At 33.6% G+C, this 27,812-nt stretch overlaps 1 protein-coding gene across 1 annotated transcript in view; it reads left to right on the forward strand.

Annotated features, from left to right (window-relative positions):
• Positions 1-447: 447 nt before the first annotated feature.
• Positions 448-27,812, forward strand: part of LOC115886937 (RGS domain-containing serine/threonine-protein kinase A-like) — a gene marked incomplete at its 3' end in the record, with an annotated part of 262,190 nt that continues 234,825 nt past the window's right edge. Inside the window, 1 exon segment of the mRNA XM_030906269.1 lies at positions 448-685. Within this exon segment, the coding sequence (XP_030762129.1) occupies positions 657-685 (29 nt within the window).

A 27,812-nucleotide genomic window follows, 5' to 3' on the forward strand; every position in this document is an offset into this window, starting at 1 on the left:
ATTTGTATATTGGTCAATAAATAATAAATATCTTTACTTTATATTAAAAATAAAATCTATGTACTATTCAATTGTTCTTAATACAATTAATTGCAAAGAAAATAAATTCTTTAATCAACACTTATTAATTACATCATTAGATCACAAGTAGATATTTTCAATATGCACTAATAAAACATTGAAACGGTTATCGCTACGGTATTGCAACTGACTTTTTCTGTCCAATCGCAAGTTTATTTAAGCATTATTTGCGAGCTTAATTTTTTTCATCTTTCTTCGTACAATTAAGTAAACACAGATAGCGTCACGGTTACAATAATACACTCGTACCATAGACTGGCAACGGACTTTTTTGTAAACCCATGAAAGAACAAATAATTTCAGCAATTTTATCTCTTGTGCGAGTGTATTTATATTTTGATAAGCGCACCCAATTTCTGCAACTCTTAGATATTGTATTTTTTTCGTGTGGTATTTATTCGTAGAAAAGGGATAGCTTTCGCGTAGGTATCAAATGTCTATTAATCTTAAGTTTTGTGCTGGTTGTAATGAACTTTTCGCGAACGGGCAGAGTGCACGGTGTCGGTGAGGAAGGAGGATAAAGGACTGTAATTTGTGCATTTTTGTGGATAGTCGAATTTTTTTCTGTGATAAACATGGATCAGGCGCTCGATTACACCATGAGGTAAGTTTTTTATTTCTAATTTAACCACGTGTAACTGTCCTTGAATTGTGTCATTATCAGACAATTCAATACCTAATAATAAATATGTAATAGTTACAGTTATTGTCTTAATGCACAATCTAATAACAACATTGTTGCTTTTATGCATTCCCTTTTCAATTTCGTGTTTGAGGTTATGTCATTTTTTTTAAACACCGAAAAAGATTTGGTACCCCTGATGATTATAACAAATAAAATTATTCATAATAATTTAAAATAGATTTTACTTGTTACTTACTTTAATCCGATATCAATGAATATATTAATAAATATTTTTATTAATTTTAAAACATATGTTAAATTTTGTATATACGAAAAATCAAATTTTAAAACTGGAGATAAGGTTAGATAAGAAAGTTGCAGTCTTTTCTCTTGATAATAATGTAAAAACCTTTAAGAAATTTAACTATTGCTTTGAAATATAGAAAATATATTATAAATAATATTATAAATGTTCTGAGAAAGCATGTGGTTAAAAGGGGACTCACTTTTAAACGTGTATATATATATATATATATATATATATATATATATATATATATATATATATATATATATATATATATATATATATATATATATATATATATATATATATATATATATATATATATATATATATATATATATATACCTATGATCGAGAAAAAAAAACGGCGTCAAGACGGCTAGGGAATGACAATCGATGATATTGACATAAAATACTAGAAAGTATTTCAATCATACCAAATAAACTTTTAATCACGTGGTTAAGCTTTTATATATTTTTTTTAACCAATATATTTTGGAAAACAAAAATTTCAAAGGAACATCGCAACAAAACAAAGAGTTTCCTGCGATGTTCTCTATGGGTATCCCGGAAACTACTGGATATAGAGAGTCAGTTAAATGGTGAAAGCATTGCAGTTTTGTGGGGTCATAATAATGCGCCTTTCAGATTTTTGAAAAAGTTCATGGCTTACTAGATATTTCGAAAAAAACAAAATTTGGCTATTTTAAAAATTGTCCCAGTTTTATTGTAATCTATTTTAGACAAACATTTTTCAGATAAAACTTATAGATAATCATATCCCTAATGAGTTTGTGTTCTCAGATTTTTTTAAACCTTGCCGTTTTTGACATATGACACAAACATATGTTTTTTTTTTAATGGAAACCATAGTTGACCATGACTTCACAAAAAGCGCCATTTTTTAAGCTTTTCAGCAATATAAGCTATATGTTTTTTTTTCAAAAAATTACTGAGTTCTAGCCAATTCTTATCTTTCTTGACTAATTTCACTTTGTTGGCATGGTGTTCTTATTCTGTTATGATTTATAACTTATAAAAAGACAAAATATATTAATAAACGGCTCTTTACAATTTACATTACACAAACTAAAACTTAAAAAAATTATATGATCACATTCACTTTAAGTTATTTTAGAAAATGTTCAAAAAATCCGCAATTGTTTTGAGTACATAAATGCATCTTTTTAAAATGAAATTTCTAGCTATTCTCACAGAACGACCGGTGGACTTAATTAAACTTCTCCTGTACAGCCGCTTCGAGTGAATTCATAAGTTCTTTTCTAAACCTTGTTGTTAACCATGCCACATAAAAAAATCTAAAATGGATAGGTCAGGTTATCGAGGAGGCCTATGCAATTTGTCCAGCTCTTTCTATCCCTGAGTCCTACATAATTATGACATAAATAATTTTTAACATTTCTTTCATTGTGGGGGGGGGGCGGTGGTGTCATAATAATGAAAGTAAGAACCCACTCTATTAATGCGCGATTATCTAAATTTAACTTTTCTAACATGTTTTGACAAACGAAGCATATGTATAAATATAAATTAACAGATGATATGGATTTCTTGAGCTAGATATAAAATAATACACAATTCTCAAAAATGTAATAGAAAAGGCCTTATGGGAGCCTCTGAAATTACCTAAATCATAACAAGAAACTTTTACAGAAACTTTGAAGCAATATTCCTTCAGTTTACTACACTGTTTCATTTCTTTTATATTTCTTCATGTCGCTTAATTCTCGCAACAAATTGGTTTCTGGTCTTAAACGTATCGAACTGTCACTCCAGATAATAGATGAACTCGGGCAACTCTGCGTCTAATTTTATGTCAAAGCGCTGATGAGCTTTCCAAAAAAAGTGATTAATAACGTAATGAGGCAATTATGTGACATGCTGTTTGCAAAAACAAAAGAACTAAATATAAGACAATTAATAAAATGTCATAATATATTACTTATACACAAAATTAAAAATAAGTTAATAAAAACAAACATTTCACAAACACAAACTAACAACAGGAACTACTACAAAATATAATATGTTACAAAAAAGAAATAACACAATTAAATTATAAAAAATAAATAAAAACATGATATTTAAGAAGATTATATAAACGTAGCCGACACATAATTATGACAAAAAATAATATTATATGTACATCTCAACAGTAGTGGCATATATATGCTTCAATACTTTTGGGGTGCACATCTTTTGAAACAAATTGTCACTCAATCACGCTCAAAAATGACCGTTTTTGGGTTATCAAATTACGAGTATATAATTTGATAATAACTATGTGATAATAACATTAAAATACCGTGAATCTAAAGCTGCTAATTATATGATATTCTTTTAGTAAAATATACAAACAAAAAATGTATTCTCCTTAAATATTGCACGCTAATGTAATTTTCGTAGTTCTTGAAAGAAGAATATCCAATACGACGCTCATAATTCTAATTGCGTGCTTCATGTGCACGAATCGCATGTGCACACGGGATTCATCGAATATCGTTGGAGTGTCACGGGGAAAAAAGGGTGCCGGTCGCAAATGTTTTATCAATTAGATCTAACATTCCGATTAGCCGTGAACCACAGATTAGAGCGAACAAAGTGATCGAGTGACGCGGTAGAATAAATCTGATAGAATAGAACTGACAAATCTGATAGAATAAAACCTTAACACACGTGGAATAAGCACGTTCCGAATATTTTGCATTTAGCGATTTATATAGCGATTGGGAGTCTTTTTAATAAGCCTTAATTCTAAATAAGACATTTTAGTGTACTAATTTCAATGATATATTATTATATCTAGATGAATCGTTTTTGGAATAAAGAGAATTTATGAAAAATGATTTAAATTGCGTTTTTTTCTCAAGAAGAGGCTTTTAATTTAAAGGGGAAAGCATACACATGCACATATGCACTAGTTAAGGAACCGCCATTGTTTGATATACAGGGTGTCCCAGACTGAGCATTCATTAGAAGTTTCTAGACATCTTCAATATCTAGATCCGAGATTTTTTGCACATCATTTTTTTACGAGTTCTATCGATTAAAATTATTTTCAATTGGACTTCCGGCAATACCGAAAGTGCAACTTTCTTATTTTAAATGGGTTTTAAATTTAACTTTATTATTTCCATTTTTTATTATATACTTATAAGACCTTTTTGAAGAAACGTTAAAATTGTACTGTAGTCTAGAATTTTGTTTTATTTAGAATAGGCATCTAAAAGGTATTTGCAAAAATCTACCTCACTAAATTGCTAAAAATTTGTTATACAGTCCAAAGAAAGCAATAGTTAAAATACAAGCAAAATTATGGTTTTGTTATTGTCAAATTCAATATCACATTTTTTTGTTTACAAGTATTTCTCTTGTTTGAAAAAGGTGGCTAATTTTTTCTGAATTGGAATGATCATCTACAAAAGAATTGGTTGAAGTGAGAATAGTATTTGCGGTGTATGACTTGTTTGCTTTTCATTACTCGATTACTCGCCCCAGGCCTCGCTTATACCACATACATCCATAATAATTCAAGGGATAATCGAAATATTTGTAACACAAGAAACCTTATTAAACTATACTAATTATTAAAATGTTTACATAATTCCCCATTCATAGCTAAACAATACCCCCAAATGATTGTGAAATTCATTCCTCACAATATAAAACTGTTGAGGAGAATCTTCCAGCCAATATCATTCCACAGAGGTGTCGTTTTCAGTCCATCTGAATTTCTATATTTAGTATGCGTAAAGACTGATTTTGACTGTGCTCCATAGTCGTTTGGCGAAAGATGCTGTGGTCTTTTCCTACTGTATCCCCAATAAACAGGAGTCAATGTTTTTCTATTCTTCAATATGAAGAATATCCAAGTCATTGTTATTTTTTTCCTGTTCAATTATTTTTGTCTTCACACTTCCATGTGCTTAATACCTTAGTGCCTTTAGTTTCAAACCTCTGGTTTATTCTTTAATCTGTTCTGATCTGTCGACTTATTTCGGTATATACGAGTCGCTTTCCGGAGACGGAGCTGCGAACATATCTTACACAGCGGGAATACTATTTCCAGCAAAATTCCGTTTAACCATCGTAACTATTGAGAAGTTGTGTTTTTAGAAGTTGCGAAATTCATAATTACATTGAATTTGAAAATGACACATTTTTGCTGGTATTTTAATTGTAGCTTTCTCTGGGCCGTATTACAAATTTTACTAATTTAAAGGTAGATTTTTGCAAAAATATCTTTTAAATTACTATTCCAAATGAAACGAAATTCTGTACTAAAGTCCAACTCTAGGGGTTCTTCAAAAAAAATATAATTGAACTTTTGCATAAAATCGTCTGGGGAGATATTTGAATTTTCCAAAATTAACATATAATTTTCTATGTCCCGTGTTCCGATGCACCACGCGGTATATCAAAAATTAAATTGTTCGAATGTCATATAATATTGGCTTATTTATCGTCATGGAATTAAGCAATTAAAAAATTATCATAAATCAGGTATTCTTTTTCAAATAGAAACCAGCATTTTTTGTTTCACTAGTGAAAAAGATTTTCAAACTCAGACAAACAAAATGAAAAATAACTTCGGTGGCTGGTACAAAAAAAAATATTGTAGCAGAAGATGTAGTCGATGAAAAAGTGTTTTCTTTTAAATTTATGATATGTGACACTAATGATGTAAATAAATTATTAGGGTAGTTGGATGAGTGTCCATATTACTCAATAAATCTATTGTATTTCATGGTTGTCTATAAAAGGCAGAGGGAATTATGGCATCTTGATTCCCGTTAATAATGTCCCAAGGCAGTTATAACTCTATTTATGGTTAGCGTTACCAAGAAGATAATATAAGCATATATTAATTCGGTAAGAAATAAAATAAACTATACGTAACCGTAACCATAACTGCCTCCAACAATATATATCAACTGTACAAGCAAAGTAAGTATTATTTTATCTTTTCTCTATTTTGAAAAACATCGAAAATAGATCATCTCCTATTTTCCAATAAATAGCGTCTTTGTGATGCTCTCCACCACCACCATCTCCGGAAAAGTAATCGTTATCAGTCAGCGTTGAATTACGACCCTTCGTCCGTTGCGGCGCATTTCAATTTTCAATAAAACTGAGTGGGCTCTTAAAACTGGAAATTTTACATGCCGCCCGGATAGCAAAGCGCCCGGCCGGCACAAGAAGAGAACTCGACGCAGACATATAGAGAGAAAAAGAGAGTTATATACGTTCGGGATTGTTAGAAACAAAACGATGTAAAACAAGAAGGAAGTGGTCTCCCGAGACCCGTCCGTCTAACTTGTTGGAGGGTTGGGGGTCGGTTTGGAAATACGACCGATGAGAGACCGCGATCGAGGCCCGGAAACGATGCACGGGGGGACCTCAATTTTTAAATAATTGACTGGCGTCCGGTTGGAAATGAATTACAGTACGGCCGAGGCCGTAACGTAGCCGATGTTATACGTTGTGCGCTTATGTAAGATGCAGGGGATGATGCCGCTAGTGTGGTGGGATTCGCTCGCTGCTGGCTAGATGGCGTCTCAAATTCCGCGCTGCTTTATGTCCCCATGCATTATGCAGTGGCCATATGCATGCCGATATAATAAACAAGTGGCCCGCTTCTTGCCTCGACCGGATTATAAACTGGACAGTTTGATCGATAAGCAAGTTATTACGGCGGTGATAAAGTAGAGGAGAAATTTAAGGTTTAACGTTTCCTATGGTAGATCTATAGAACTTGTTTTTTATGTTTTTAAAGCCGATTAGATAGGGATATAAAAATATAATTATTCTTCTTTTATTATTTTACAATTCCTGGTAGGAGGACTTTTTCAAAGAGCATTTCTTTAAATATGTTTTTCTAATTTTGACATTTAAAAGGACACCTTTCATAATCATCTGACGTTTTAAAAGATGTTTCATTACGCAAAGTGTTAAGACTCTTCTCGCAATTAGCGAAGAAATAAATGAAATTTGATTTAATAGATACAATTGAGAGTCTATTACGTTGTACTTTCGGATCGCTCTCAGGGGTCGTGTAAAGCGGGTGTGTGGTCGAAGGAAATATATATTATATTCCAGAAATCTACATAGGGTTTAGCCCGATCCTGTCGTGTTAAGTCACACCCAAAATTCCAAACACACGCATGCTTTGATTAAGGCTTCATTAACCTTTGCAGAGCTTCAGTATTTGCCATAAAATAGCGAGCAGTTTGTTACAAAACCATATAAATTATATATCACTGTAATCACAAAACTTCAGCCTGTTTCCGTATTGTAACGGATTTTAAATTATTTCTTTATTTGCGAGAAAATTTAGTCCAAACATAAGGAATATTTTGTTGATGATTGATCATCAAAATCTTAAAATTAATTAAGTTGTCTAAAAATGTGCTATAATACGGATATAGTATCCTTTATCTTTAATTTCCTTCTTCATTTGTGTAAAAATACCTAGCCAGTTTTTCATAAAAACTTTGTTAAATGCCGAAAGCGTATTTTGCTACATTTTCGGTGTAGTCAAATGGGCTCTTAACCCCCTGTAGCTACGAAACAAAGCAGAATCGGACCTATGTTGATATAAAAATTAAATCTTATTTTTACTGGAGGACATTTCTTTCATTATGGGAAGGGGGGGGGTCATAATGAAAGTCATGTTGGAACCACTGTATTGATGCGCGAGTATCTACACGCTTTTCTTCATTTGAAAAATTCATATTTACAATTTTTGTTTATTTTAATTTACAAAGTTTGGATGTGACTTCACATTTCTGAGAGTAACGGCGGCGGCGCGGCGATTGAACTTGTTTCCATGGTTAACTAAGTGAAATTGTTTAAAAATGATAAGAATTGGCTATAACTCAGTAATTTTTCGAAAAAAACATATTACAGCTTATATCGCTAAAAAGCTTAAAAAATTGCGCTTTTTATGAAGTCATGGCCAACTATGGTTTCCATTTAAAAAAACATATGTTTGTGTCATATGTCAAAAATGACAGGCTTAAGAAAAAAACGGAGGACACATTCTCATTAAGGATGTGATTATCTACAACTTTTATCTGAAAACTTTTTGTCTAAAATAGTTTATAATGGAATTAGGGACAATTTTTAAAATAGCCAAAATTTGTTTTTTTCGAAATATCTAGTAAGCCATGAACTTTTTCAAAAATCTGAAAGGCGCATATATGTGACCCCACAAAACTGCAATTCCTTCCCCATTTAACCGACTCTCTATCTCCAGTAGTTTCCGAGATACCCATAGAGAACATCGTAGGAAACTCACCCTGTATATTTTGTATATCATTTTTCAGAGTTAATAATTAAAAAAAATATAAAATTTTTATTTACTTACCCCTTTAATTTATTAAATAAAAAAATACTAAATATCTTATATACAATTTATCATACTAATGTCTTATTCAAATAAATAAATATAATATAAAAAGTTGCTTAGTTGAAACTTTTGCATAGAATTAATCTTTCATTTGCATTAATTTACTTGAAAAACTATTTATTTAAAAAAAAATTCTATGCAGAAATTTCCTCTAATAAACGCCTATTAAAAAAGTCCTAATCTTGCATCAAGATCAACAATGCACCCTTCAAGACCAAGGCGTAGACCAACACTCCTTATTAAACTGGATGAAGAAGACTAAGGGAACTCTTGGTTTGATCTTGCATTTGCTCTTCACTATCTGCTCAGAAAGATTCTTTACTCTTGTTTTGAAACATTCATCATTTTTTTCAATAACAGTATATATAACAGCAGACGACGCGACGGCAGAAAATGCAAGTTGTTAAATCATATTTTTTTTCCATAAAAGGGGCCGTCCTCTGCCGGAAACACTGCGACCTGTGAGGCCTATTTTGTTTGTCCCCCTTCTTATATCTGCACCCATTCTCCTATCCTTGTGCCCTGCACTAGCTTATGCAGGTCCTTGATTTGGTTTGGTTGTGAAATAAACTTTTCAAATTTCAATCCTTCATATTTTCTCAATGACTCCACCGATTTTCAAAAGCGAAGCGGGAAAATATAGAGAATAGAAAGCTCTTTTCATTGAGGCGCCACTTGACCCCCCTTCCCATTTGAAATAAGTTGGGGGATGATACCCCCGCTTAGAGGGTTGAAGATTTTACAATCATTTTTGGGGCAAAAGTTGTCCCCCTCACAAACAAAATTGACGTGTTTTTGAATTTTCTGAAAAAAAAAAATTACTCTGGCCGTTATGCCTTGCGGAACGTTTTCGATGGGCTACCTTTATCGCAGAGTCTGCACCAAAGACTTCCTTGATACAGGTTGAGCTTGTTCAGGTAACACTTGACAGCCATGTGTCCTGTCAAGAGGCCTGTTGTAATCATAATTACCACTATCTTCTAATTATTTTCTTACCATTTACGACTTAGTATATAATACGTCGAAAAAAGTAAAAGAATCAGTACAAGAACCGCAGAACGTATACAGATACAGATACACACAATCCGGCAGAAAATAAAAGACCCGATACGCGACAATGATATCGTCAGCCGATCGTATGGTAAATTATGCAGATATATTCTCAAATCTCATGCAATTGTGCTGTAATTTAAGTCGTAGCGAGGCCGCCGCATTTTTACCTCGGTTAAACGAACGGCCAGAGAGCCTCTATCTCCCCGGCCTATACGTAAATTATCTCACACAGCACAGCTCTCGGAAACCTGTTCGAGACGTCCGTCGATCAGGTCGGACAACAATAAACGCTCAATTTAAATCTCACCACCGGCCGCCGACATCACCGTTGTGACATCACGTGACGGTAATCTTCACCGGAGCCGATTGGGCGAGAGCAAATCCGACGAGTAATAAGGGGTTATGGGTACTACAATAAATATTTCGTATATATTTGCATTTTGAAAGGCGGGGATTGACTTGAGCCGAGCGCTGTAATGTAACGCTTGCTCGTTGTTCGCGACGAGCGTTTCATTCTGAATCGTAACGCGAAAATCTCGCTATCAGTGGCAGATACAGAGGGACCAAGACCCCCTTAAATCTATAAATTTTGTTAAATATTAGGCTTTTTGGTTAAAAATGGCGCCCTAAAAGGCATACTCTACATTACTTTTTATTCCCCCCCCCCCTAAAATAAATTCCTATATCCGCCTCTGCTCGCTATAATCCATTATTTTTTCAGCCTTTAAAAATTGGAGTTTGTTCAAATTTCTTAACTCTATTTATTACATCTCTTATACCGCCAATTAACAGAAGCACGTTTAACCACAAGTTAGACACAAGTTAACACTGCTAGACACAAGTTAGAAAGTCTGCTAGAAATATGATTGGAAAACGGATGTTCGCCGAACCTGTACTGACTTTTAATGCAACAATCACAGAGATTCGGTAAAAACCCAACAGTCGAGTGGAGCACCAATGTTTTGGTGCGGTATTGACCAGCGGGTTCTCTTTTTGTCACACGTCATATTACAACGCTCCGCTCAAGTCAATCTTCCGCCTTAAGACTCCATATTGTAACTGTACAGGTAGGTAGGGGAGACCGAGGAGAATTGAAACAATTTTGACGTTTTCCTTCATAGAAAAAATACTATAAATATCAATCTATTTAAATTAGTATCCATTGATAATATATTTCCGACGACGCCGCCACAGTGGGGTATTTGACACAGGTAGTTGATCGAAATTTTTTTATGTAGACCTTATATAAATTATTGCTAATTTCAATTAAAGAGGAAATAATATGAACAAAATAAAGGATAATTCGTCGATTCTAAAAAAAGAAAGAAAAATCACTGTTCCAGTGTTTCCACGGACATTGCCACTAATGCCAGTAGTAATATCGCAACTAATACTACTAATGCTACGACTGATCCGCGAGCAATGCCCATACCACTAAAGTCGCTACTAATGCCAAATTGTGTTATACTGCTAATGGCACTAATGCGATCGCTTTGTACACAACAATTCCATCGCGGTTTACACCTCGCATTGGTATATCACTGATTGGCAAATTAGAGGAAACCAAGAATGTTTGTCTCATTTTATCAGCAAAGTCGCAAAAAGTCGCAGTATTTTATTTCACTGTATGAAAGCCCTATGTTTACTAAGTAAAACGTATATAGACAATATGCTGAATTCTTCGAAATGCGCAACTAAATCTCTAAGTATAATAAAAATGTCACAAATATAATAAAATTTTCTGAACGCCCAACTTTTAGTTGCAAAAAAAATCGTTAGTATAGAGAATATCAAAATTAATAATACGTTTTTGTAGAATACATACCTGCAGCTTGCTGAGCCATATTCAATCAAAACAATAATATAAACGTAAAAAGAGCACAAGAACAAAAACAATTTATAATTTTAGACATAAAATTTAGCCATTTTCCTCTTATCTGTGAGAAGTAACAACTTTGACGTTTCGTTGAAACAAATGAATGAAACTAAACACACCCATAGCAACGCCATACATTGCAGACATGATTTAACTTATCATTTATCTTTTTTTGGGAAATCTTAAACACATTTGATTTTTCGAATTTCGATCACCTTTTTCATTCTAATACCCCACCGTGCGCCGTATTGGTAGCTGAAAATGAGGACGATCTACAACGCTTATTACAACAATTAAACTGCACTGCCAAATCACTTAATATGATAATATCGACCCAGAAAACTAAACGCATGACGACATCAAAAGTACCACTAAGATGCAAACTGGAAGTCGAGGGCAATGTTATCCAGCAAGAGATGAAGTTTAAGTATCTAGGCATAGAAATCTCAGGATATGGTGATGTAGAAGCGGAGGTGCGAGAACGGACGACGAAGGCAACCAGAATAGCAGGATGCCTGAATGACACAATATGGCGAAATAAAAACATTGAGGTTGAAACAAAAGCAAGAACTTGCACGACAACGGTACGATCAATAATGATATACACTGCAGAAACTCGATCTGATACAGCGAAAACTAAACAACTACTAGAGACAACCGAAATGAGAGTACTAGGCAGAATAGCTGGAAAGACGCTTCTGGACAGGGAGAGAAATGAAACACCAGAAGGATAGTGAGAGTTGCACGCGACAAATCACCGCTAGGTCGCAGAACCTTACGACGTCCACGAAAACGATGGAGCGACAACTTGTCAGTCTGACCGGTAGAGACGACGAAACCAAACAGGCGATTTGCCTACTATGAAGAAGAAAGAAGAAGAAGATGTTTTCTTGCATTTGCAAATGAGTAACACAAAGAGAGAGTTAATGTGAATTCCAGTAGCAAAAAGTCGACTTAAACGTCACAAGTCATTTTGTTTCAACACTTCTCCTAATGAGGTACATTGAAACAGAAGAGTTGAGGTGAGTTGAAACAGAAAATTTTTGGGTAGAAATAAGGATTGTAACGTAGAAACAACCATATAATTTAAAGGTATTTATTTAAATACAATTTTCAAAAATAGAACGATTTTTTTTAATAATACATTGTACTGAATTGAGCATTTAGTATTCAACTATTAATATACTGTAACTTTTAAACAAACAATAATGTATTCCTTAAAAATTTAAACTTAAACTAGATTAGTACGACATGAGATCATAATTAACTTATAAAAAATCACTAATGTTTACAAAAAGTAAAATAGAAAATATAATCAATATGAAAACAAAAATTATTATTCTGATAAGCAATTGTTACAAACATAAATGAATGTTCGCCACCAGTGCAAGCTTCATGAGCCCAACTCTTACATTCCAGACATTGGATCCATTTTTCTTTGACTTTATATTTGAATAGAGTTCAAAACAACAAATGCAATAACATTCCTCTTCTTCTTCATCTTCACCTCAAAACACCTCGGTCCCCTTATATGTACCTACCTATATAGGGTGGCAGCTTAAAATGCAATCGGAAATATGTCATCATCATCATCATTATTATCTCCAGTTTATTTAACCATCTCCAAATATGGTGTAGCTTCCCTTACATATTGAGATAATCTAATCACTGTTTTTGGGCCCATTGGGGGTTGTTTATTTTTGGCTATGCGGATTCAAGTTATCCCTGCTAATTTCCTAATATCATCGGCCCATCTTAGGTTTATTCAGTAATTTGATCTGTAATGATCATCATTCAGTAATTCTTCTTGCAAGGTGTCATGCCCATCATCATTTGAGCGATTTGATTTGATTTGGCTCGGTTAGAACTTGTTTATCACTCATTCGTGCTTTTTTTGTTATTCCTAATCTTTATATTTATATAAGCAGTTACATTATGATGTCGGTTTTAAGTGTCCAGGTATTTCGCATACATAGGTCATGGCTGGCACTTACGTAAAGTACACATTGGTCGAATGTTTTCTTCTTTAGGAAATCTTCGTTCTTTTAGTCTTGGGTATAAAATACTATAACTGGAAAATCTCTGATTTAGCTCGGTACAAGAATACTGATAAGAATACCAACGATATTAGTTTTGGTGATTATCTATTGAAATATTTTGATTTGTCATATCTTCGTCAGACGTCTTATTGATTTTTATGTATATCCTACTCTGCCCTATGGGTATTTTGCCATTTGCACTGTAAGAAATTCTACAAAATAAAATAGTTATTTTTTGTAAATACTGCTACGTTAATCCAACCGAGACCAACTCGTCAGCTGTGATTTACTAATAAACAAATTTGCCTAACGGACAATAAGATGCTTAACCTTTCGGGAAGTATATCTCTTTCCATCGTCGGAAGCAAACAAAACACAAAGAACAAAGAAAAAAACATTTTTTTTTATTTCTATGGATGTATTTTAATTGAACATATAAATATAATAGATATAATACATAATATTAACATTTTCAATGTTAGAAATTTAATTTACTATTGAATGATGGAACTTTTATCTCCCAAGATAAGGATAAGATATGGATGAAGAGTAGGTACAGTGTTATGGCCCATGATTTTGGAGGTAAATAAAATCTTCCTGATTTATTATTTTTTATAAAGATAATTCAGATAAAAAGCATGTTTTTCATTGTTTCTTAATGTATACATATTAAAGTATGTAGAGAGTAAATAAAGTAAATATAATAAATTTTAAGATGATAAATAGCAAATTTTCTGTTGGATACTCGTAGTTCATAATACGAACAATGCCTTTTACTCTTTTTAATAATATTATTAATTCATTAAGCTATATTTACGATATCAGGAAACAGCGTTCTATCTTTTTTAATCTTTCTATAATTATTTTAATAATTTAATTTTTGACCAATGGTACTAGTATTGTTATGATCATACCGTATCTAGAAGGATTAGTATTTTATAAAAAGTAAAATATAAGAAAATTTATTTGGACATTTCGTTGTCATATTCCTGAAATAACCAAATGAGTTGCTGTGCCATTATTTACATTTCCGACTTTTGAACGCTGAGATAAGTATATACGCCCAGTCGACAGACAGAGATACAAAATAAAAAACGGAATACAGTGTGTGGGGTATGTTTTCCCATTCGGCTAATGCTGCATCAATAAGCTGTGCAAGATTTCCTGGATTGTTTCGACGAGCTCTAACCCTTCTTTTTAGCTAGTCCCACAAGTCGATAGGGTTTAGATCTGGTGAACATGTAGGACAGTCCAAAACTATGACACCTACCGTTTCGAGATATTCTCTAGTCACTCTGCTGGTTTGGGGAGGTGCACTATCGTACAAGAAGTTAAAAAAAAATATCCTCAATTGTAGCTCTCCAAAGACTAACGATTGGTTCTAGCACCAAATTAACATATCTCCGACCCGTTAATGTTTGTTGAAGTGGTAACAATGGAGTTTTTGCTTCCAGTATAATACCTCCCCAGAACATTACAGTTCCTCCTTTATATCTTACAGATATAAAGGAGTAAGAAGGGTACAGATTTGGCAGCCTGAAGTTTCGCTCGTCTTCCTGGAGCTCTGAGAGCCCGAATTCGATGGTTATCTGATCTTAGGCCAATTCTGGTCTCATCCGAAAAAAGAACATTTTGCCAATTTTCAGTTGTCCAGTTTTGATGTTGAAGGCATCAATTTAGCCGGTCAATTTTATTTTGCCGAGATAACTGTGGAATCCGTAACTTTCTCCTACTGTAAAACCATCGAGCACGAAGCTTTTTTCTTATGGCTTCAACTAAAACGTTCACACCTGTAGCTGCCAGAAGTTGTCTTTGTAGCTCTGGATGAGAAACATTGGAATTTATTCTAGCAATTTGGCACACAAGTAACTCTTTGACGACTTTTTCTGGGTCTATCCTTATGTCTGGTAAGCAGGTAAGGTACGCAGATGATACGCTTATACTCGCATCCCCCGCTAATGAATTAAAATCCATTATGCACAAATTAGAGGCGGTCAGCGAGAGATATGGGTTAAAACTAAATAAAAGAAAAACAAGATTAATGATTATCGATCGAGAACCCACGAATACAACAGAAATAGCAGGTTTCGAAGTTGTAGATCAATATATATATCTCGGCTCCTTGATAATCAAACAAAGCAGGATGTGATGCAGAAATCAAGAGAAGACTGTGCATAGCACGTAATTCCATGACCAAACTCAATAAAATATGGAAAGATTCAGCCATTTCAATTAGCAACAAACTTAGACTACTAAGAGCCCTAATTTTCTCCAATGCCACTTATGCCTCAGAGACCTGGATATTGAAGTTGGCAATGAAACGTAAAATCGATGCTTTTGTAATGTGGTGCTATAGACGGATGCTGCGAATACCGTACACAGCTCACCGTACAAATATTTCAATACTAGAACAACTGAATATCGAATCTAGACTGTCGATATCAATAAATCAGTCATACTTAAGATACTTTGGCCACATATCCAGGAACACCAATGGCCTAGAAAAACTAATTGTGGAGGGAAAAATGAACGGGAAACGTCCTAGAGGGAGATCTCCAAACCGTTGGGTGGACCAAATGAAGACAATAATAGGTCATAGTCTGCACGAGGCCAGTACTGCTGCGCAAGACAGAACAACATGGAGAGACACCATAAAAATGTGATATCATAATATCACCATACTCTTATAGAGTAATAGGAAGGAGGGGGATCCTTATGTGGTCTTAATTCCAAGTACCTTGCATTTTATGTTTTCGATACAACACCCTGGGCAACGCCTATTATCTCTGCTACGTCTCTTTGGAGCATTCCTTCTTCGGCAATAATTCAGCAATAGCAGCAGAGAGCAATAATTCTTCCCCTGAATCTCTTGATCCAACATAAGGCATTTTTTTATTTTTTTTTAGATCGAATGAAAATTACCGGACAATCGTGATCTTACTACTGAACACAAAATTCAAAAGAAAATAAATCGCAGCAGTCGTTTATTCTTTATTTTCATGTTTATTTACAACAAAAAGCCTTGTCTTAAAGTTGTATACCAATTTTTGTCCCTGCAAGAAATTTAATCAGAAATAAAGAGTGATTCCATATAAGTTTGGTTGTGTGTATATAACAATAAAAACACCCTGCAGCTACTAATACACCCTAAGTACTAATGACGATATGTTAAATTCAAAATCACCCTAATCACGTTAACAAGAGAACCTTATTTATAACACAAAACCCCGGAGACATATTAAGGCGGTTAAGACACCAACTCGTTTAAATTTGTTCCTTAAACCGCACCGAATTATCTGATCCACTAAAAACGTTTTCCGTTTTAATTATAGAAAAGGCCGAGCAGATACTCGGCCGGAATAATCGGTATCGTTAAATCATTGTTAACTTGAACCAGAATTTACACTCTTCGGGTTAATGAGAGGACTACACGACCGCGCGCTCTCATTATGGACCTTGTTCGGCCGGAACAACGGACAGATTTAGAGACCGCAGCTCAAGTGAACTTTCTAGTAGTGACATTGTTCCTTGTCACTGCCTTATGTCTTTTTTTTTCTATTTATTTATTTTTCTCGGCGCCCGGTGCTATATTTATTTCGTTTGGAGCCGTCAAGGACCAGTATATAATATGATTTATGTATACTATAAAATCCATATTATATATGGATTTTGGGTGAATATAGGGTGAGTCTTAAATAAGTATATTATTACTTATATTGTACTAAAAACTTGAGTAGCTGTAAAATAACGACATCCCCCCACATGATAGATAAATAATAGATTTTAGTACTGCAGAAAGATAATGTAAAAAGGTACTGGCTTAAAAAATTAACTGAAGCTAATATTTAATAAATAATATTTTCTTGCCTTTAGCTGTGTATTTTTTCTATTTTCGAAAACTCGAAAGTAGAGAAAAAAATATAGGGTTGGTTCCCCCCTTTACGACAAGCAAAACAATTTTCTTTTCACTTTTTATACTTTTTTTCTCTACTTTCGATTTTTCGAAAATAGAAAAAATACACAGCTAAAGGCAAGAAAATGTTATTTATTAATATACACTAAAACTGTAAGAATTTTGTTCATTTCATATATATTTGAGCGGGCCGAAAAACGCTCTTTACCATCTTTTAACGGGAGATGCACTAATATCTCACCGACACTCTACGACATCGTCTATTGATATTGAAAAAGTTTTGCTTGTCCAGTGAGAGCCCCCGAACAGCCCACCTGATGAAGGGTAGGCCCACAAACCGGTTGTGGGAGTGGAGCTTGGTTCCCCCTTTACGACAAGCAAAACAATTTTCTTTTTACTTTTTATATTTTTTTCTCTACTTTCGATTTTTCGAAACTAGAAAAAAATACACAGCTAAAGGCAAGAAAATATTATTTATTAATATACACTGCAGCTGTAAGAATTTTGTTCATTTCATATAAGCTAATATTTTAGCGGTAGTATATTTCTACCCCAGAAAGACATATATGAGTTTTTTTCGCGAAAAAAAAAATGAATTTTTTGAAAAAAAATATGTATTTTTTTTAATTCTAGTTAAAAATTCTAACTTGATAATATGGCAATATAGGTTATAAATTAAATTTACAAGAGAGAAAACCCAGAAAAGAAGTGGTTCTCAAAATTTTTACAAAAAATCGATTTCTTTTATTTTCCAAGTAAAATAACTCGATTATTTTGGACTTTGGTAGAGAGAAAATATGTTTCTTTTATTGAGATTTACCAATCCTGAAAAAATATTTGCCCTTATTTCTAACTCACCCTGCCCAAAGGTTTTTTTTGTCCCATCCATCCCGTGGCTACCGCTTCACCAATTTTAATGTGTCTAATGAGATGTATATATTTACAAATTGTTTATTACGCATTTTTATATTGTTTGATTGCTTTGATTAAAGATTTGTAAAACAAATAAATATTAAAAAAATCTGAGAAACACCTAGCACACAATACCTTTAGAAATCAATTTTTTGTCATTGTCAGTGGTGTGTCAGTTAGATCATATATCACAAAACATCCCCCTTTAGAACTTTTTCTTTAATGGCCATAAGCGGGTGTAAAAGCCCAACCGCCCGAACAAACACTAGAGACGCCACCGGTCATCAAATGGTGTAAAAATTGCGAAAATTTAGTCATCTAATTTTGACATATGGGGTCGCGCTTAACTTTTTCAATTTTAATTCAATATTCATTGTTTTCAAACTATATTATTAGACTTTGTTGTATTTTGTGAATGTATAAATGTTTTCTTAGTATAAAGTTGCATTATAGTAATTTAAATTATATTACATACATATTTAAGATTCAAATATTATGACATATATGTCATCAGTTGCCGTCTAAAATGTCATCTTGATAACAAAAAGTTAGTTATGGTGAAAAGTAGTTAAAATCATGTTAAAATATTAAAATTTACAAGTTATAATTAGATATTTTATATTATTTCAACAACAAGCACATAATAGTACAGCGTAATGTTGATATGCAAGTCCAAAACAAAAAGTGCCGTTATATTTTTCAGTTTTCGTTGTCAGTCGCGGAAGTTTCAGTGATTTTAGTGTTGTCGGATATTTTTATTTGTGAAATAGAAATATTGCGTTTGGATTGCAAAACTGTAAGTGGAAGTTTTATTGCAATGTAAGTAAGCGTTTGTCCATTTCATATTTTACTTTTTTCATACCTACGACAAATATACATATATTGATATTTTATAATTCGTTTTATTTAAAAAATGTTAGAAAACAAGCTTGTAATCCTGTAAATGACATAATTGTTATATAATATATTCCATTTAAATGTAATATATTACTTTACAATTAAAAAAATGTAAATTTAAAAAATATATTAACAGTATATACAGGCATTAATTGAAATTTTTTGAGTGCGAACAAACACGAGAGGCGCTTTATTATTTACTTTCATTTCTTAACATGACAGACGAAGTTCTAAAGGGGGATGTTTTGTGATCATATATCAACGTTTTAATTATTTTAGTCAGTTTAGACCGCTGGCTTTAGATACATAAATATATGAACAAAGGTTCTTTTAAATGACATTTATTAGCTTATTAGCTAGACAAAGCGATTTTAGGAAATTCATCCTCTTAGATAGTAAAATTATATAGGAAAGTTCCTTATACGAAAATTCCTTACTATTTGATTTAGAAGTGAACTGAAATTCTGCAGAAAATATCCTTAAATGAAAAACGCTTTGATTTTTTTTTAAATAACTTTAAAACTTTGTGACCCCTGGATTATACACATAAAAATTGAAACAAAGATTCCTTTAAAAACCGTGAGTTAATTATTTGGATAAAATTAATTTAAGAAATTCATACTTTTAGGGAGTATAGAATGGGGTATGGAGGGGTAATGAATTTTCTATCCGAAAATTCATTGCTATAACATCTAGATCTAGTGGCACCAATAAATAAGCTACTTATTTTTTTGATTTTTTGGATTTTGCAAAATATAAACCTACTTACATAAGCACTATTCAACCGTACCTAATTAGAATGTAGTAAATAGCACCCGGTATATTTATAATTCATTTATTTTTGTTTTTTAAAATATTTTGATAAAAAAATATGCAACGCTGTACCGATCTAGATCAATCACGTGACTAAACGTTTATTTGGTATGATGATTTTATTGATAAGTAAGTTTTTGATAATATTGGCTCATATCAGCCTAGTGTCATACTTAGTCATCCATCCTAATGTCATTAATAATAACATCCATCAGTCAATGTCATCCATCCTTCAGTCTTCCATAGTAGCACCGTTTCAGAACGACCATCTTTAACTTTACACTACCGTTAGAGAATGTAAACGTTCTCATGGATATTCCCATAGACGCGAACCCATAAACCACCTGCGGTAATTAAATAATCCAGCTAAAGACAGGCATCGAAATATCTCCCATCTTAATGAATGCCACCCCGAATCGGCACAATAACCGCCTATAGTACCGCTCCGCTCCACCAGACGGCGCGCAGCGGTACTTTGTGCTCCTCTCCTCTCTCTGGCAAAGGCAAATCCAATCGGGAGCATGTTCGGCACGCCGATGCTATCGTCCTCTGTATTTATTCGGTAGTTGCACAACCGGACTGTATCTCTATCAGGGCTGCGAGCTACGCGCTATCTCTATTACTGCCCACTTGATTATTTTACATTTACACGCATTTCTCCCTCTCCCTATCTCTCTCTCGCTGTTGGTCTTTTTGCTTCTCGCTCTGTCTCTTTGGAACTGGTCCGAAACTCGTTCTTTTTTACCTACCGACTACCAACGACCAAGAAGTCCGATGGAATAATTATAGCCATTACTGGCGAACAAAAGTAGATTAGATCATCGATAATGGTCGGCTACCGTAATATATTTTGCCGGATTAGCATGGATTTCATTAATGAACAAATGGGAAAGTGGTCGGGTAATAACAGTTTGCGAGTGGGAACGATTTTCTTTACTATACAGGGTGTCTTCTGTTGTTTCGATCGCACTCTCTCAACTATGGAGAGTTTACATACACATTATCATATATGTTTTTAGAAAGTTTGAAGCTTTGTGGTTTTACCTTATTTTTATCAAAATATTTTAAATTGTTATCAGGTCTCTCAATCTTCTAAAATTGGTTGAAGACGAAAGCGAGAAACTTGGACTTGAAATGAATTCCTCCAAAACAAAAATTATGATTATCGACAGGCAAAACAACAACAAACCTGATGTAGTGAGCATTGGTCGTTTTGGTTTTCAGTCAATATACAAGGTGCTCCGAACTGTATTCCGGAAACTTCGGCAGCATATTCTGCAGATAAAAGTAAGTAAAAAAGTTCGTTTAAATATATGTCCTAAAATGCTTAGTTTCGGAGATACAGGGTGTAGAAGTTTCATTTTTATTTCGATTTTTTCCAAATAATTTCTGAAGTAACGTCAATATGTGCCTGAAAATTGGTGTCTGGGAGTTTTTTGACATAAGAAATTTGGATTTTGGTGTCAATATGACTCCTACTAGTAGAGGGCGCCACCTACATTTTTTTAACTGGTTTGAAGAGCAATAATTTTTCGACCGTACCTGTATAAAAGTAATGAATAAAAAAATATACATTTACGACGTTTTTTTACGTGAAGAAGGTCTCTTGGTAAAAATCGCTACGAGTAATGGTTTTCGAGATATTTGGAATCGAAATTATCAATACCTGTCATCATTGACATAAATTAAACATGTTGACTAAATAGTTATTATACTGAAATGATAAATTTGAAAAGTTTTTGTGCCAAAAGTTGAACAGAAACTGTTTTATCGTCATTTTTTCTAGAAAAATTTATGATTAATTTAAAAAAATTAAAATTTCCCAAATTTATTATTTCAGTGAAATAACTATCTACTCAACGTATTTATTTTTCATCAATAATGACATGTATTGACTAATTCCATTCTAAATATCTTAAGAACGGTTGCTGGGAGCGATTTTTACAAAGAGAAATTTTTTACGTAAAAAGTCACAGAGATGTATATTTTTTCGCTCAGTAGTTTTATACAGGTACGGACAAAAAGTTATTACGTTTTGAAACAGTTTAAACACATGTAGGTGGCGCCCTCTATTAGTAGGAATCTTATCGACATCAAAATCAAATTTCTCATGTCAAAAAACTCCCAAACACCAAATTTCATCGAAATATTGACATTACTTTACTATTATTTTCTATTTCTTTTAGAAATTATTTAGAAAAAATCGAAATAAACATAAAACTTCTAGACCCTGTATCTCGGAAACTAAGTATTTTGGACATACATTTATACGAACTTTTTTACTTATTTTTATCTGCAGAATATGCTGCCGAAGTTTCCGGAACACAGTTCGGACCACCCTGTATATATCTTGAGTCATTTATAAACAATACAGGATCGTTCGAAGGGGAAATTAGAAGAAGATGTGAAATTACAAGAGTGGTAGTGCTAAAACTCAAGAAAGATCGCCAAAGATATGGCGAGACAAAAACATATCAAAACACTTAAAAAAGGCTTGTTCACTGCCTAATATTTCCTATATTAATGTATGGCTCCGAGTCCTGGACGATGAGACAGTCAGAAATAAAAAAAAAAATGACGCAACTGAGATGTACTATTGGCGACGAATGCTCAGAATTCACTGGACTACCCGACGAACCAATGAATCCATAATCCAAGAAAAAATACAAGAACATCACAGAACGTCACTCTTGAGGAGAGATACTGACTGTATGGAATGACTCATTATATAGGGCAAGGTTTCAAGATAAACCTCCTGACGTTGGCAATCCCGATGGCGTGCTGATCCCTGTTTTCAGCCACTTTAAACAATTATTGTTCGGCGCTATGTATGCTTATCCATTCCCTAATGTTCTTCAACCAGGAGATTTGTTTTCTTCCTACGTCCCTGCGGCCCTCTATTTTGCCCTTCATTATAAGGTGTGGGATCCGGTAAAGATTTCCTTTAAGAAGATGGCCGAGGTATGGCGGCTTTAGGCATTTAGCTGTTGTCAGAAGTTCACGAACTGCATTTGCCCTGTTTAAAACTGCTTCATTTCTTTGAATTGCTACCCATGATATTCTTAGCATTCGTCTATGTAACCACTAGACTTACTAGACCTAGGATATACAGTATGATAAAAAAAAAGGACGTCCAGTTGGCTGGGAAATGACGATCGATGACATTTCTCATATAAATTTACATATAAAATCATACAGTACGTCGCCCTCGTATATTGTTATATCTTATAATAAAAGGCTGGACATTAAAAATTGAATTTAATTTTGTACATTTGTAAATTTTTTATATCTTTTCACTAAGTATCAAAAAAGATCTAGCCCACAGCTCCCTCAATTAAGCGATAGTCCGGATTAATAATATTATCGGATAATTTAATAATTCTTTTATAGGCTCTTTTATAACGTCTATGATTTCTTTTTATTTTATAGCTTTTATCGAAAATACTTTAATATGTATATAAAAAATATTTTCAGATTAAAATATCACTGTAGAGTTCGTCCTTTATATCTATGGACACCCTGTATGTACTGTCAGGTTTCTTACATGATATACATACTCGATTACTTGTCTTCAAAACAATTTGCTCGCCATCTCTGGCGACTCGTTTTATTATTTTACGTTATTTCTCAGAGCCCCTTGAATAATTACCGGTTAGTTTTAATAAGATCTATTTTAAAAGGATCATGCATGAAACATTTCCAACAAATTGCTAAATAATACAGTTCTTGAATACGTCTCTCGGTCTGAAGGCAAAACGTGTTCATGTAGACAACAAACCGACTAAAATTAGTATCTTTTAAATAATACATGTAGGCGACGTGAAAAGTGACTATATCAAACTTGATCTTCTGTATTTCTATAAGATTTAAAAATTTTATTAGTTATAAAAGCAGAAAAAAAATCACTTCATAATTACCATTGCAAGATTTTTTTGATCATTTTTTTTGTTCTTTTAAGAAAAATTATAGTTCTTTTCTAGATCTAGTATAACTTCTAACTCTGTTTTTCAGTTACTCTAACTTACTACCTGTATGATGATAATCGATGATATTTTTGGTGAGGTTAACCTCTAGAAGTCGGTTAGTAAAAATTGACATAACATTTTTAACCTAACGATAGAGAGATTTAAAAAGGATAGACAGAACGTTTTCCAGACACACGAATCTATTTCTAAAAATATTTTTTTCGATCGTATGATATTATTAACTACGAATTATAAATCAGGTTATATCATTAGTAACACATTTGGGAGGGTTTGGTGAATTTGCTCAAAACTCTAGGTATTATCAAAGATTAGAGTAGTTCTACTTCTCTAATATCTACTAATATCTCCACTATTAGAGTAGTTCATTAGAATAGTTCTGTAATACAATGGATACGTAATGTATGCTTGAATATTGCTGTCAGACTTAAAAAACAGTGAAATATTAAAAAACTGATTAGGAAACAGATCTTGTAGCTTAAATATCTAGAGATTAATTGCTATATTTATCAAAATTCTATGTTAACTGATGCCAAACCAAACCAAATCAAAATTCTATGTTAACTGATGCGTCTTTGAAAAAATATACTACATAGTACCTAATAGACCTCTATACAGCAGAAGATTTAGCAGTCTCGACTATCTTTTATTATTTATAGATGTAATGTTTGTAATGTCATAGATTTGTCTCATAGTCATAGCCTGTACTAAATAAATAGAACTAAATAAATAGTACATACCTGTACTAAATAAATAGAACAGCTAATATAATGTGATAGGATTTGGCAAAACGCAAACGTCAGATTTCCCTAATGTACTACAAAACTTTTAAACGCGGATTGCTTCATGCAAAAAAAATATGGATAAATTAAAATTGAAAGTTAGAATGATATAGATCCGCCGGAACTGGAACCTGGATGCAGGTCCATGAAGCTTGATGTAACTCCGGATCCGACTCTTAGCAATTAGTAATGCCGGATCTACCCATCTCTAATGGGGGATGATTAAATTTTGAATACTTAGATATGTAATGATGGTTCGATGGTTGCCGTTACAAAGATGTCATAAATATGAATTCATATTCGATCAAATTTTAGAGTAATTATGCCACTGACTCTGTCCCATCAAAATAGGACAATTATTAATAAGTAGTACATATGAATTTCATAAAGTTTTGGAGTAGCTATGCTCACTTATTATGCAAAACGTACGCTATTGAAGCCGTTGAGGAGTTTGAGAATGACAGGCAATTAGGTCTCACGACTCCGGCAAGAACTCTCTTCTCGCTGATACTAATTAGACAGTCGACTTTCACAAATTGACGCTGGACTGGCCTCCAGCTCTGCCTCTGTCCCGTCAAAAAAAGGACAAACTGCGCGCTCGCCGCCTTGCACCAAGCTCTCGCGTCCTTTGATCTCCGCCATAAAGAGATATAAGCATTAGGTTTTCATCAGGAGATGCGGCGGTGGCGGCTACTGGCGGCGGTGGCGACCTCTATACCGCCCCCGTCTGTCCGTTTGTGCTTTCGGGGATTAAGGAAATATAAGTGGCGAACTAGGAGACTGCCGGGTCATTATGAATTAATGTACGGCCTTTTACATCAAACGTGAGTGTTCATTTTGGTGATGGGTTTGCCGTTTTTTTCTTCTTTCCCTTCATATTATTTTTCTGTAAGGTGCACAATCGTTTTTGACGTATACAGGATGGTTTCACTCAAACAGGAAGGTTCAAATTTTTGCCATAAGCAATACAATAGAAAACTTAAATGGTCAATGGGATCCAAAATGAACTGGCTAAGGTATGTGACACTATAAGGTTGTAGCGTTTTTTATAAACATTACCACTGCGAACGGCAGCTTTTCATCAGAGAGCAGTCGTGGATAAGGTATTTCACTAGAGAGAAAACCAATCAATAACAATAAACAAAAAAATATAGATATTGGGCGCCAGGCATGTAGAGAGAAAGAAAACACAGTTGTATATTACTTAAAACTAATGACTATATTTATTCAAGATGGACTGTAATGGTAAATAGCATTGTACAATTTTAATAATTATTATAGTGGTTATATGTCAACGAAAGTGGCGTTAAGAATTGTACTAAATATCTATGAAAACAACTATGATAAAATACAAGACATGTAACGTTTAAGAGAATATATGAAATGTAGCATTACTTTAATTAATTTGATATATTTTATATGATGTTAGTGCAATAATAATATCTATAAAAAAGTAATACTATTACAAGGCGTAATGTAATGAAACCTAAAATCTAAATCATATTGTAACTACTAAATCGACATAAATGTTCTTAATAATCTAACCACTAAATATAGTCTGTACGATCTTACTTAAAATGTATGTTATTGTTTAAGACTGAAAATGTTTTAAATGTTAAATGTAAAACTTGAACTTAAATCTACACTTAGCTGTTCTTTACGTAATCTTGCTTCAAACAGTAACAGCGTGAGGTGGTCTCGCATCTCTGTACTGTCTGTCGGCGATCTTGTTGGCCAAAACAACAAAAGGGGCCAGAATGAGGACACCATGAATCAATACAGCCGCAACTACTCACCAGGCTTAGAAACGGGAGCGAAGCAGCATGGGGCTTACGCTGTATCTATACTGTGGCAATATGGGGACACTACCCGTACCTTAGAACACTACTAGGACCTTGGATAATGTCCGTAACCTGGGCCATAAGCTAGGACCATAACCTGGGACACAGTCCGTCCATAAGACAACGGTACAGGGGAACACTACCCGTACCTTGGATACTACTAAGACCTTGGATAATGCCCGTACCTTGTAAATAGTCCGTACCTTGGACCCTAAAAATACGAAACTCTTGTTTAAAATCAAACAAGGTCTAACAAACAAAATGAACCTACCTCGAATTACTTCCGAGGGCTCACTAAATAATAAAGAACATGTCCTTTCTTCCATGTGACATTCTGGAGGACAAAAGAAAAGGAACGCCAACGTGCCAGCAAAATACAGATACAAGTTAGGTTGGGACATCCAAAACTCTACCCTAAAAATATGCAGTAATAATATCGAATCTAAAAGGATAATATCTCATCTTTACCTGTTGCTTTGAAATAGCAGCTGATTCAAATTATACAGCAAGATTTAAATAATCACCATTTCTAAAAGCCGGGCTGGTTAGGTTAGGCTACAGAGCGCTAAAAGCAAAAGTCAGTCGACAGCACAGAGAGTTGACAGAAGCGATGTTGACAGAGCCTCCACAGAGCGATAACAGGGTTGTGTCAAACGATAACAGGGTTGTGGACTAGAGAACGTAAAAATTCGTCAAATAAAGTATCCGGCCGGAACGATAGGGAATCCGGTGATGATACGCCAGACATCATATATCATAATCAAAGACATGTAACGAACTAAAAACGTTACAAGGTGGTGACAATTTTGATGCTCAACATTCGCATCTCAGAAACCCCGAAAGAATAGAAATTCCGATATGGCATGCGCAAGTTATAGAATATTGTATCCTGAAAGGACGCAGCCTCATCGTATTATTTTCGCAAGGATTACAAGAAATTTAGCAGCTGCTGGTAGCTTTAAGAAACAAGAGGGCAGTATTTTAAAAGGCTTGATGATTTTAATGTGCCAGCGCAGATTGAAATAAATCTGGAAACTTCTAGTAGTAAAGTAAAATAATTCGCGAGTGTTGAATAAGTGATTCTTATGTAGGGAAATTATCGAAAAACATAAATATCACAACTTTAAATTTAAATGTATATCAAATTTACATTTTTTTACATGCTGGTGATCACGAGAGAAGATTACAATTTTGCAAATGGTTCCGGGAAAGTGTTCAAGAGTTCCCTTTTTCTAGAAAAAATAATATGAATCTTTAT

This window comes from Sitophilus oryzae, unplaced genomic scaffold (genome assembly GCF_002938485.1).
Source record: "Sitophilus oryzae breed Bouriz unplaced genomic scaffold, Soryzae_2.0 scaffold_535_pilon_pilon, whole genome shotgun sequence".
In the NCBI taxonomy this organism is placed as follows: Eukaryota; Metazoa; Arthropoda; class Insecta; order Coleoptera; family Curculionidae; genus Sitophilus; species Sitophilus oryzae.